The 12,500-nt window shown below is 46.4% G+C and overlaps 1 protein-coding gene across 1 annotated transcript in view; it reads left to right on the forward strand.

Moving 5' to 3' along the window:
• Positions 1-12,500, forward strand: part of mef2cb (myocyte enhancer factor 2cb) — a gene marked incomplete at both ends in the record, with an annotated part of 34,751 nt that overhangs the window by 7,485 nt on the left and 14,766 nt on the right. The window contains 1 exon segment of the mRNA XM_080532028.1: positions 2,800-3,003. Coding sequence (XP_080388154.1) covers positions 2,800-3,003 — 204 coding nt within the window.

Here is a 12,500-nt window from a genome sequence, read left to right on the forward strand (position 1 = left end):
TGTGTGTGTGTGTGTGTGCGAGTGTGTTTGTGTGTGTGTGTGTGTGTGTGTTTGCGTGCGTACGTGCATGTGTGCGTGCAAGTGTGTGAGTGTGCGTGTGTGTGTGTGAGGGTAAGCTGGGACAGGGTCTGTGCTGTAGTTCATCTAAGGTTAATCTAAGAATTCGTCGGCACGGAATTCTAAAGTCTTAGAGAGAGCAGATAGATAGATAGTTTGGTATTGAATTTCTGTGGCCCGTCCAGAGCAGATATCGTTTTCAGGAAATGCAAAACTTTAATCTATCAATATCTATACCTCTTCATCTCCTCTTTCAGTCCCTGTGAGCTGTACTGTGGCTAAAGAGCTCAATGAGATCGTGAAGGGCACTGTGAGATCCGTATTGATAGATTCATTCATCCTTCACTGATACGTTGATCTATCTTGTGCTACGAACGTTTTTACTCAGGGCGCCTGGGTGGCGTAGCTCACGAAGGCGCATGCCACCACGTAACCGCAGGGTCCCTGCTTCAAATCCGGCCATCGACCTATCCTACATACCCTATCCTTCCTGTCAATCTCTACTGTCTCTTTCACAATAAAGCAGAAATGCCCTAGAAACACATTTTAAAGTTAGTGCTTTTCAAAACGAAATTTAAATATTTGGCTGCCTTTCTGAGTTCTTCCCAGTCTGATTGATTGATTGAAAACTTTATTAGAAGATTTGCAGAAGTAGGTACATGAAAGTACATATTACATACAAGGTCAACTAACAGGATAAAAACCCAAGAAAGCCACTGGCTTATTTCAATTGGGGTCCTTGATTCTCAATTCATCGTTACATGTAAGACAGACAAAAAAGCTAGTACTATCTACAAGATAATACAGACAAATAACTATTACTATCTACAAGATAAACACACATCCATCATGGGAAGAACAATACAACAAAACATAAGGTATGTACAGCGGGTAGGACAGGTGGGGACATACACCACAGGTGGGGGCGGGGGACAAAACACAAAGTATGTACAGTGGGTAGTTCGGGTCTTTTAATCTGATTTTTGATTTAGAGGGTCCAGTTACGGATTGCAGCCTCCTGTAAATGTTTTTTGAGAGTGGTTTTGAAGGTGGGCAGTGTTTTGCACTCCTTTAAGATTATAGGAAGGGCGTTCCACATTTTTACTGCATAGTTTGCAAACGAGTTTAACCCCTTGTTTGTGGTGCAACGCGGTTGAACGTGGTTCGTGGAGCTTCCTCTGGTGTTGTATGTGTGGACGTTGTTCACTTTTTGGAAGTATGTTGACAGGTACTTGGGAGTCATGTGTGCTCAGGGCGTGTACTGTATGTAATTGGGTGTAATTGGGGAGATTTTGCTCTCGTGCTGTTGGCTCCTCTGAGGAGGTGTCGGGAGGAGAAAAAGACAGACAAACGTGGAAGTTAATCAACAAGCGCTGGATCGTTAGCAACCAGCTGGGCACTGTGCCGGCGATATCTCTCTCTCTCTCTCTCTCTCTCTCTCTCTCTCTCTCTCTCTCTCTCTCTCAACATTATTTAGCTTATATTGGCGTATACCTTTCACCAGTTACCTAGAAAGAAAGGGATAAAGAGATAGAGATGGAGAGAGGGACAATAGAGTGAGAGGAAGAGAGAAAAAATATTTGAATATGCTGCACTCTGTTCACACACACACACACACACACACACACACACGCACAGACACACACACACACACACACACACACACACACACACACACAGAGACTCTCATACAGTATGTGAACACCTTCTATGTGGTTTATGTGGCACCACATTTGTATTTCGGGTGCCTGCAGACACGAACAACAGAGTGAGAAAACCTCGGGGTTATTTCTGTGAACGCACCGTTGCTACGTTAATGGCAGGTGTATTATAGTTTTGAATGTTACTGCGCAACCTCTGGGCATCCCGCTCCACCCAATATAGACTTAGCATGTGTGGGCATGACTTTGTGTGTGTGTGTGTGTGTGTGTGTGTGTGTGTGTTTGTTCGTGTGTGTGTGTGTGTGTGTGTGTGTGCGTACACTCAGATCATTTGAAGGGTTCATTCAGCTCACACATGTTCGGTAATGAACTTGGGTCTGCATTTATGTTCAAAAAGATAACATTATATATGTCTCTCGTTTATCTCTTCGAAACAGATCATTCTCAGTTCCTTAAAATGTTAATTAAACTCCTACAGAGTACATTGACTGTTACGACTAACCTTTAAGTCAGAGGTTTTGGTCGAGAGCAGCCCTGACTTTTGAGAAATTCTTTCACGAAGCCGTAGTTTGGTGATTTATGAGTGGAAAAGCTCTGATTGCGCCAGATTTCTTTTCTTCCGACATTATGGAAGAAAACAAAAAAAGTCAAGGGTGCCTTTTCTACTCCCATAATAAAATTGAGTATTGCATGTCGGAAAATTCAGGTTGATGTTGACACAGGGGTGCCGTGAAACAGTCCAGTCAGGTGTATGAGATGGATAACTCTCTTGCTCCAGCCTCGAACAAGGAAAACACAGATACACACACACACACACATGTACACACACACACACACACAGACACACACACACTCACCCCCCCCCACCCCCCAGCCTTGTGTGTGAGACCTGAAAATCCCACCGTCCTCCCAAAACGCACACAATGAAAAACGACATTATCCCCATCTAACATCTCTTTCTCTCTCTCTCTCTCTCTCTCTCTCTCTCTCTCTCTCTCTCTCTCTCTCTCTCTCTCTCTCTCTCTCTCTCTCTCTCTCTCTCTCTCTTTCTCCCCTTTTGTTTCCTCCGTCTCTCCCCCAGGTGACGTTTACGAAGCGGAAGTTTGGCCTGATGAAGAAGGCCTATGAGCTGAGTGTGCTGTGCGACTGTGAGATCGCCCTCATCATCTTCAACAGCACCAACAAGCTGTTCCAGTACGCCAGCACCGACATGGACAAGGTGCTGCTCAAATACACCGAGTACAACGAGCCCCACGAGAGCAGGACCAACTCCGACATCGTGGAGGTCAGTTACCTCACACACACACACACACACACACACACACATACAGACATGCACGCGCACACACACACACACACACACACACACACACACACACACACACACACACACACAGAGACATCCCTACCTCTGGCATTAACTCTATGGCTTCAATCCCTCATGCCTCTTGGCATTGTTGTGACTGTGGGCAGCGGTGGAGACACGTTGACACAGGGCACAGCAGACACGTGCACATAAGCCCAGATCACTGCGATGTTAAACGACAGTGTCAGGTCAGCCGCCAGGGCAGGGGACAGGCCAACATCCTCAAAGATCCTTCTAAGCCCCAACGTGAGCATGTCACGCAGCGGTTGCCGCGGTGACCAGCCAGACCTGGTTTGACACACACACACACACACACACCATGTCAGAGGGTCTTGACATGTGTAGGGTTGATGTGTATTGTAGGAGTGGGATCGCTCTATTTGCTTCCCAGCTACTCAAAAACGACCCTACAGCGTAATGCATGTTGTTGTTGTTGTTGTTGTTGTTGTTGTTGTTATTGCATACATTTGGAGTGGTCAACATTTCATTTCCATTTGGAGTGATCAGCTAAAACCACAATGTATCACAAGCTTCTATATCAGGAGGCAGCATAGCCAGCCGTAATGATGACAATAAACATGCACCAGACATTAGTTTGGAATGGTTTTTAACAAGGCAATAGAGTAGTAGTGAGACATATAGAGAGTAGTCATAGAGTAGTGCAGACATAGAGAGTATACTCTGTCTACCATTCCACATTTTCTCCCAGGATTGATTTAGCTCAGTTACTTAACCGTATCAGATGCATTGGAGTGTGTTGTTGTTTACAATCCAGCGAGGTCATGGAGTTTGTCGGTTTGGTTTTTGTTCTCATGTTCTGACTCCAGGGGAATTATTAATGTCCTACTGTAGTGGCATGTTAACCATATTCAAGTACACCGTAAAAGATAAGACGCGTTCTCTCATTTATATTAGATATTATTATATATTACGGTATATATTATATTGTTATCTATAGCAGAATCTCTTAGCAACAGCAACTTAGCCCAATCCCATTTCACCCCTTACACCTACCACTTAGCCCCTCCGTTTGGCGCGTTCATGTGTAGGGGTAGGGTGTCCCGACTGTTGTTTGGATGAAGGGGTAGGGCTAAGTGGTAGGGCTACATGGCCCTTCAAACAGAGCGAACGCACAAGCAACAAAAGAAAACCACAAATGTCATTATTTTCTTTGTTAATAAAAATATCAGCGTATTATCATAGTTTAATGTCATTTCAATGTATTATTGTCACGGATCAGAGGTGGAACCCAAATGCAGACAGGAGACTGGCAGGTAAGGTTTAAGCTCTCTGTTTATTAAGAGATACAAGAGGGGCAGGCAGGCAGGGGAGGTAGGCAGACAGGCAGGTAGTCAGACAGGCAGGGGTGGTTCGGCAGGTAGACGGGTAGTCAGGCAGGCAGGGGAATCGGCAGGCAGGCAGGGGAATCGGCAGGCAGGCAGGCATGGGTCTTCTGAGGAACAAGGAGACGAGAGTTAAGCACAGTGTGAACAGGCAACAGGCCGGGCAGCTTACTGTGCTGGTTACAGAGCTGGACGTGAGACGTAGACAGATCAATGGTAAACGATTCGGCGTTGGCTGGTAGCAGGTGCAGGGCCTTGTTTAGAGCACGGTGATGGCTTAATTGCAGGCAGGTGTGCCAATCAACGTAGAATGGGGTCACGGAGGCAGAGTTATGACAATGATACACCTTTTCTTCTGTAACAAACATAACAAAGAAATCCCTAGAGTGCTGATGTCTCTAGCTAGCTAGCTAACGTTAGAATATTGTTTTAAGGCTGATTTGTGCATTTGAGTCCCGCATTTGGACATATTGGCATTGGGCATATGAAGCCTGAAACGTAACTAACTTTCTATGATACTACTGATGACGTATCAGGGTCTTGAAGGGTTGTCCCATTTCATAGGGGAAGATTTCAACCACTACCCCTTGTAACTCTGTTAAGCCGAAAAAGCGAGTGGTACTTGAAAACGAGGGGTAGGGGTAAAAATGTGAAATGGGATTGGGCCTTTACCTACCTCCTACATACAGTTTCCACATACAGTAATCCCTTCACCAACTGTGTTTCAGTCTGTCTATTATCACCAGTCCGTAAAGCACTGTGAAGAGAGCACGTCACATGTTTCAGCGAGCGCCCATGACCAGAGCCTCTATAGACTTTGAACTTCCTCTATTAGCGAGTGTCTAACGCCTAAACAGCCTTGCCTGAAGGGGCGTGCTAAAACAGCATAGCGGGGGGGTGCGCTCAGGTGGAGAGCTATAGCTCTGTGATCCCAGGGCAGACACACAGAGCCCAGCTTTCTCTCTCTCTCTCTCTCTCTCTCTCTCTCTCTCTCTCTCTCTCTCTCTCTCTCTCTCTCTCTCTTTCTCTCTCTCCAGAGCTGGCCTCACAGTGGGAGAGAAAATCGATCCGAAGAGGCCTCTTAGCCTTTAGCTACAGAGCGCTAACAGGATTGGCCACAGGGCCGCCACTAGCACGTTTAGCGTGGGAGGGAGGTGAGAATAGTATACGTGTCGGGGGGGTGCGTAGGGGGTGGACTCTCCCCCGCAGAGCCTTGTGTGCCACTGCGAGGTTATGTCACATGTGGAGTTGGTGCGGGGTGGCAGGGAGGGAGAGGGGGAGGGGGGGGGGAACAACGCAGACTTCCTGTTGCGATAGCAGGATGGGTAGGAGAGTGCGGACAGGAGGACTGGGTGGGTTGTCAGGAGGGGGGTAGGCCAAAAGCCAATGCTATTGCCTAATTCAGTTTATATTTGCCAAATGATCGATCGTCGACACATCCTTAGATCTGAGCACATAAATGCACATAATATTCTCTCCCTCTTTTACTCCCACACTCTTTCTCTCTCTCTCTTTCTATCACACACACACACACACATACGCATTACACACACACACACACACACACACTACTTCAGTCGGCTGCTGTGCCTGGAGGTGTGGTGGTAGGATAAGCAGAGGTAGGGGAGCAGAGCGCAGCGTGTGGGCGGCTGGCAGAGAGGCCTGCTGCATTAGCAATAAAGCTCTATGTAATTAGCATGTCTTTGGTTGATAATTAGCGTTGTTGGGAGAGTGGCACTGAGAGGGGTTGCACAGCCTCTCCAGCTACAGTATGTTTACAAGGGGGCTCGAGGGCCTTCTCAACTCTCTCTCTCTCTCTCAACTCTCTCTCTCTCGCTCTCCATCACTCTCTCTCTCTCTCTCTCTCTTTCTCTCTCTACTGTTCCTTCTTTTTTTTTGTCTTATTCTTTAGTCATATGGCAATGTCTCTCCTGCTATGATACTAATCCGTGTGAAATAGAGAGGGGGAGAGAGAGGGGAATTGAGAGAGAGAGAGAGAGAGAGAGAGAGAGAGAGAAAGTAAGGGAGAAAGAGGAGTGGTAGAGAAGGGCTGAGGAATGACTCACTTGGGTAAAACGGTCTCAGCTAAGGATGACACTTCCACAAATATCTGTGAAACCAAAGAGACCACACAACAAACCGATGTTGTGCTAGAGTCGCTAGTCCTTTATTATATCTAAATTATTCATTTTTACAACATTTGTCTTATTTTGACACCATCAATATGATGCAGGGCTCTCAAGTCTCACGCATTGGGCGTGAGACACACGCGGCGTGTGAGCGTGTGAACGGGTTGAAATGCGTGTGTCTCACGCCCAATGCGTGAGACTTGAGAGCCCTGATGACGTTTAAAACCACCACCAGCAAGCTGTGACCAGGTAAACCACCATTGCTGCAAACTAAAACAAAATGGCCGCCATATTGTAGTCAAAGGGTTGTCGTCAAATTGTGACAAATTGTGTTGTAGTCAAACAAGGTGAAGAATGAAGAATTCACCTTGCAGCCAATCACTTTGATCAGAGGTAAATCAAGGTAATATAATATTAATGATCACATCCAAAGGGAAATATGAAATATATTAAATGTAATCGAAATTGTAATATAATATAATATATATATATATATAATATTCTATCTTATTTAATTTTGAATACAAGTAATAATACTATGTTTCCATGCTGATTATTAGTGTCTTAAGACAGAGTCTGATGCTTGACGCAAGATTGGAAGGTTCCAATAATTACCTTACCTTACCTTACAAGAAATACCTTGCATATGTGACAGCAGCAGGTGAAACCGGGAACAAGTAGGCAGCTGATCTGTTCAACACTTTTATTCAGAAAATAAATGTCAACATTGTTGAAAATGTACGACACACAGCTAGTCGACTAAAACAGCTTGTTTCGGGAACCTGTTTACAATGTAAAGTAGTGTTATAGTTAACTAGGTAGTAGTGGGGACTACTCACAGAATCCTCACATTTTCAGAATAAAAACTATGAACAATTTGATCGCTTGCCGACTTGTTCCCAGTTTCACCGGCCGCCGTCACATATTATACCTTGACAGCAGAATAGCTTGATAAAACGCTACCACAGATACAGTATGTTGTTTCTAAAAAACGGGCCTCTGAGAGTCTCTCCCTGGCACATCTACGGTGCAGTGTAGCCACTGGCTCCGGTTAAAAAAGCTCCATCGCAGATAGATTTCCTATACTCTCTGTCTGCCAGCTCGGCGAGCTTCCTGGACATGTGAGTAGCATTAGCTGAGAAACGGGAAGCCTTGTTGGGAAATGACAGGAGAATGGATCTACCCCCCCCCCCCCCCCCCCTTCAGCTATCATTGGAGATTTATTACACGAATACGGGGATTCTTAATTGCGAGTGCACATGAAAGACCTTTTTTTCCCTTATTGTGGATCAAACCAAGCCCCAAAGTGGCTGGCACAGAGAAGGACTGAACAGACCAGATACTGACGAGTCACACCCGTGTGCCAGCCCCCCCCCCCCCCTCCCCCCCTCCCCCCACACACCCATTCCACAATGTGATTGTTTAGAACACGTTTCAAATACAAATGAAGGGGATACTGAGTGAGCTTTACCCAGTCAATACCAGGACTCTGGGGGCTTGTAGAGGATGAAATATGTGTATGCATGTGTGTGTGTGTGTGTGTGTGTGTGTGTCTGTGTCTGTGTCTGTGTCTGTGTGTGTGTTTTGTGTGGTAGAGGAGGTCGGTTGTCCGTGTGTGGGTGTGATGTCGGGCTCACCCCCTGTGATGGTGATGATGGCATCATGACCACAGCCCTATCTTAGCCTCACTTCGGCGCCATGGTTACGGCCTCACATGGAGCGCCACATGGCCGCGTGGCACTGCCCTAGCTGCCGTCAGGCGGGGGAGGGCAAGTAGCCAATCCCATTTCCCTCCCAGATTAACCTAATCTGGGAGTTCACTTCACCCTGTAATCTTAAACAGCGGCAGCGGAGAGGGGCTGTCCACCATCCTTTCTCCCTTCTCCTCTCTCTCTCTCTCTCTCTCTCTCTCTCTCTCTCTCTCTCTCTCTCTCTCTCTCTCTCTCTCTCTCTCTCTCTCTATTCTCACCTACCTGGAACTTCTGAATGAGAGGGGGAGGGAGAACAGAGGGATGGATGAGTGGAGAGAAGGAAGGAGGGAGGGAGGGAGGAAAGGAGGGAGAGAGGCAGGCTGGTAATTATTTCCAAAGGTCATTCTGTTAATGACTACCTGCTTGGCTAATGAGATTCAGGAAAGCTCTCTCACGATGTTTCACCCCTGCGTCTGTTTCACCCCCCTGTGCCTAGACGTGTGAGGAGAAGCACAGGTGCGACTTCAGCCCAGCATCAGTCCATCAGAGGGAGGGAAGAAAAGAGAGAGAGAGGGAAAGAAAAGAACATGTGTGTGTGTGAGAGAGAGAGAGAGAGAGAAAAAAAATGTACTAACATCCACGGATTCATTACATGCCCTGCACAATGTTTCATTTGGCAAAGAAATCAGATTTTTTTCACTTTTACAAATACCAGAGAGACTAATTAATTGGATTGATTTCAGTCTAATTTGCCTCCAAACTTTTCCTTAAGACTTAATTAAAGCATTTTTTTCCCTTTTTCTCCACTGTGTCCTTGCACGTCAACAGACACAAAGCATGTGATATCCCTCTCAGAAGTGCCAGTGTGCTCTCTTTTTCTCTCTCTTTTTCTCTCTCTTTTTCTCTCTTTCTCCCTCTTTCTCTCCGTCTTGCTCTTGCCTTGTGAAAATATTTCCCAGCATCTGTGCTATTCTATGTACTTATTTGGATTCTAAACAGCGGGGAGAGAACATTAGCCTTAAGGAGTTCTCTCGTGGATCACTGTGGTGAATGACTCCTTCTTCTTCTGCAGCTTCCACAAAGACCCCCACTGTAAATCCTGCTCAACTTTCAATGTCTGGCACTAATTGACCTGCCTTAGTTCTTACACATGTCGATGTCCAAGAGAAATACGGTTTATTGTGCTGCCGTTTTTTGCACTTGTCCGTATTGATTTTGTCCCAGCCTTTTCGAGGTGACATGACAGGGTGTGTAAGACATGACAGCGGGAGGTCACGGTGATCAGAGGGTCGTACTGTTCACTACTGACAGACAAACCACGGCGGTACTGCTTGTTTTTCTTGCTGAGTCGAGGATTAGAGGGCTTGAAGCTACTTTGAAGGGCTAAGTATATTAACCCTGTGACACTGGTTAGCTAACAGCATAGGGGATTGGAGAAAACAAAAAGCTCTGATGCCATTCCGTTGGTAATATGCAAACACTTACAGTATCTTAGCTGGCTTTTAGGCATGGTTTAGGCCACCTTTATATAGAGATAACATACTAACTAGTCACTGGCGATAGTCCACAACTAAGTTTTTTCTTATATAGTATACACTGTAGATTCACAGTAATGACGCCTGTAGCGATGCCGGCTCCATCGACAGAAAGTTACAAACAGACTCCCAAGTTTGAAAAGAGAAGAAAAAAACTGCCACATATTACATGCTTGTGAAACATCTTCCAGTGTTCAAAGCCGAAGCGCGTCACGGATTCCACCGAGAGAGGCGTTCCTTTGTACTCTCCCAGCCAGCACTCCAACCACCAACACCCCCCTACCCCCCCCTACCCCCCCCCACCACCATCATCCTTCCTATTCGGACATGCGGCTGCAGATAGTAACAGCTTGTTGTATTTCCATCCCATGGCCAGAGGGGAAGGGGGAAATAAAAGAAAAAAGTAAGAACATTTAAGTATGTTTTTTTTCTTCTTCTGTGTTTTCCTCACACGTTCACGGCGTACCACTCACCCACCGAGTATGTTTCACATGTCCAATCTGTGGCCCCAACCTCTCCCTCCCACGCTGTTTTTTTTGGTATTCTTTTCCCTAATAAATGTCTCAAAAACCGGTAGTGGTCTAAAAATAGAGTGCGGCGGGGCTAAATATAGTGCTTGGCTGGCGTGGCTGACTAGAAGAGTGGAGAAGAATAGGCGTGGAATAGCTGTGTGTGTGTGTGTGTGTGTGTGTGTGTGTGTGTGTGTGTGTTTCTGTGTGTGTGTATGTGTGTGTGTGAGAGAGAGAGAGAAAGCTAATGCAGTCTGAACACTATTATTGTGTGTGTGAGGAGAGGATTGAGTAAGCAAAGCATCAGGCTGTTCATTCAGCCACCCCCCCCCCCCCCTCTCTCTGAGGAGTGCCCATGAATGTTGCCTTCGGCGACCACATGCACAGGACCCGATGGTCAGAGACCCGGTGGTGCCAATAAACATTTGATCCTCTGGATAAAGAACTTTATTATTCGATTCCTTCTCTCTCTCTCTCTCTCTCTCTCTCTCTCTCTCTCTCTCTCTCTCTCTCTCTCTCTCTCTCTCTCTCTCTCTCTCTCTCTCTAGACTCCCAGTCTTATTCTTTTTCTCTTGGATAAAATAAGAAACAGTTTTGTTTCAAATGTTTACGGCCCCTTATTACAGTACGTCACACACACACACACACACACACACACACACACACACACACACACACACACACACACACACACACACACACAAAAAGACAACAACAGCCTAAAACCTATCCACTGAAATCAGGACACAGACACATCTCAGAAGTTGTTGTCAAGCCTCATGTTGTCAACTATGTTAAAATCTTCCGGAGCTACAGTAATGACAGGTTACAGGAGGCTGAGATGAGGTTCACCTCCATAGGGGTTCCAACACACTTCCCAGTGGTTTTCGCTGGAGTTAATTTGCAGGTAATCGCCCATAGCAGGAGGGACAAACCTGTGAGATCTCACACTCCCACGGCTCAGTGAGTTAGTGTGACCAGAGGCATGCCATGCTTCAAGTAAGCTATAACAGCTCAGCTCACCTCATCTCACAACACTGCATCCCTCCATCCATGGGCCCGACACATACACAGACACACACACACACACAGACACACACACTATTTCTATTATTTCCTGTTTTCTTGGTGAAACACAAAACGAAACGGCGGTCAAAAAAAACGTACGTTAGCTTTTAGCTCTTCATTCTGTTCCACATAAGAACATCCCAGTCCAGAAGTAAAAAAGCTCAAATTTGAGACTAAAAGAAAAACGTTTTGATCGTCAGAAAGCATTTTAAGGTTAATATAAGCGGAAGTCTGAGGTACTCACGACAACAAGAGGCAGCGTTTTAAAAATAGGACCTTTTGAAATGTGCCAATATGTGGTCCCTGCGGTGTAGGGAGTACAGTGCTCAGGCTAGGCCACTTCTGAAGCCCACGCTGCCAAACACCAGGCTGCTTTTCCACTACACAGCACAAAACAATTCACGCCAGTCATTAAGATGAAATGGGCGCCTTGTTCCTTTTAAACTATTTGTGGAAAATCTCGGAATAATGAAGATCTATTTTTATATATCGCTGGCATTCCCCCCCCCACCCAAAAAAAAAAAAAAAAATCCCCACCCTGTCCCATGGTGGCTGTCGGCGGGTGTGTGGAAACTCAAGGTCACGGCGTAGAGGTCAATTGGCTGGTCATTGTTACTCAAGCCCTAGTACCCCCCTCCCTCAGCACCCCCCCCCCCCCAACCCCCGCCCCTTTCCTGTTGTGGCACCACGCGATAAGAAGCACAGAGACAAAAGCCGATAACTGACTGATGATTGGTGGGGAAGGTAACAAGGGTTGGGGTGGGGGTGGGGGCGGTGAGAGGGGGGTTGATTCACTATGACTACCACCCTAAAAAGAATCACACCTCTTTGTCTCGCGGTGGAGACGAGCCATCTCCAGACTCGACCTCCTCCCCTAACAGTACTGATAGTGATAGAGGAGACGTCGGTTGGTGTCCCCTCTATCTAACCCTAATAGGGGCTGTTTTTATGTAACAACTGGGGGGGGGGGGGGGGGGGGGGGATAAAGGGGTTAGGAGGGGTCGAGAAGGGGAGTGACTTAAGGGCGCAGGGTATAAGTGCCCTCTTTATCCTCGGCTTCACACTGAGCTGGCATTGTGCCTCTGTGGTAGCTGTGGTCATTGAAAAGTGACTGGATCTGAATGACCACACTGTCCCCCTA

Source organism: Nansenia antarctica (genome assembly GCF_963989245.1).
Source record: "Nansenia antarctica genome assembly, chromosome: 5".
Classification (NCBI taxonomy): Eukaryota; Metazoa; Chordata; class Actinopteri; order Argentiniformes; family Microstomatidae; genus Nansenia; species Nansenia antarctica.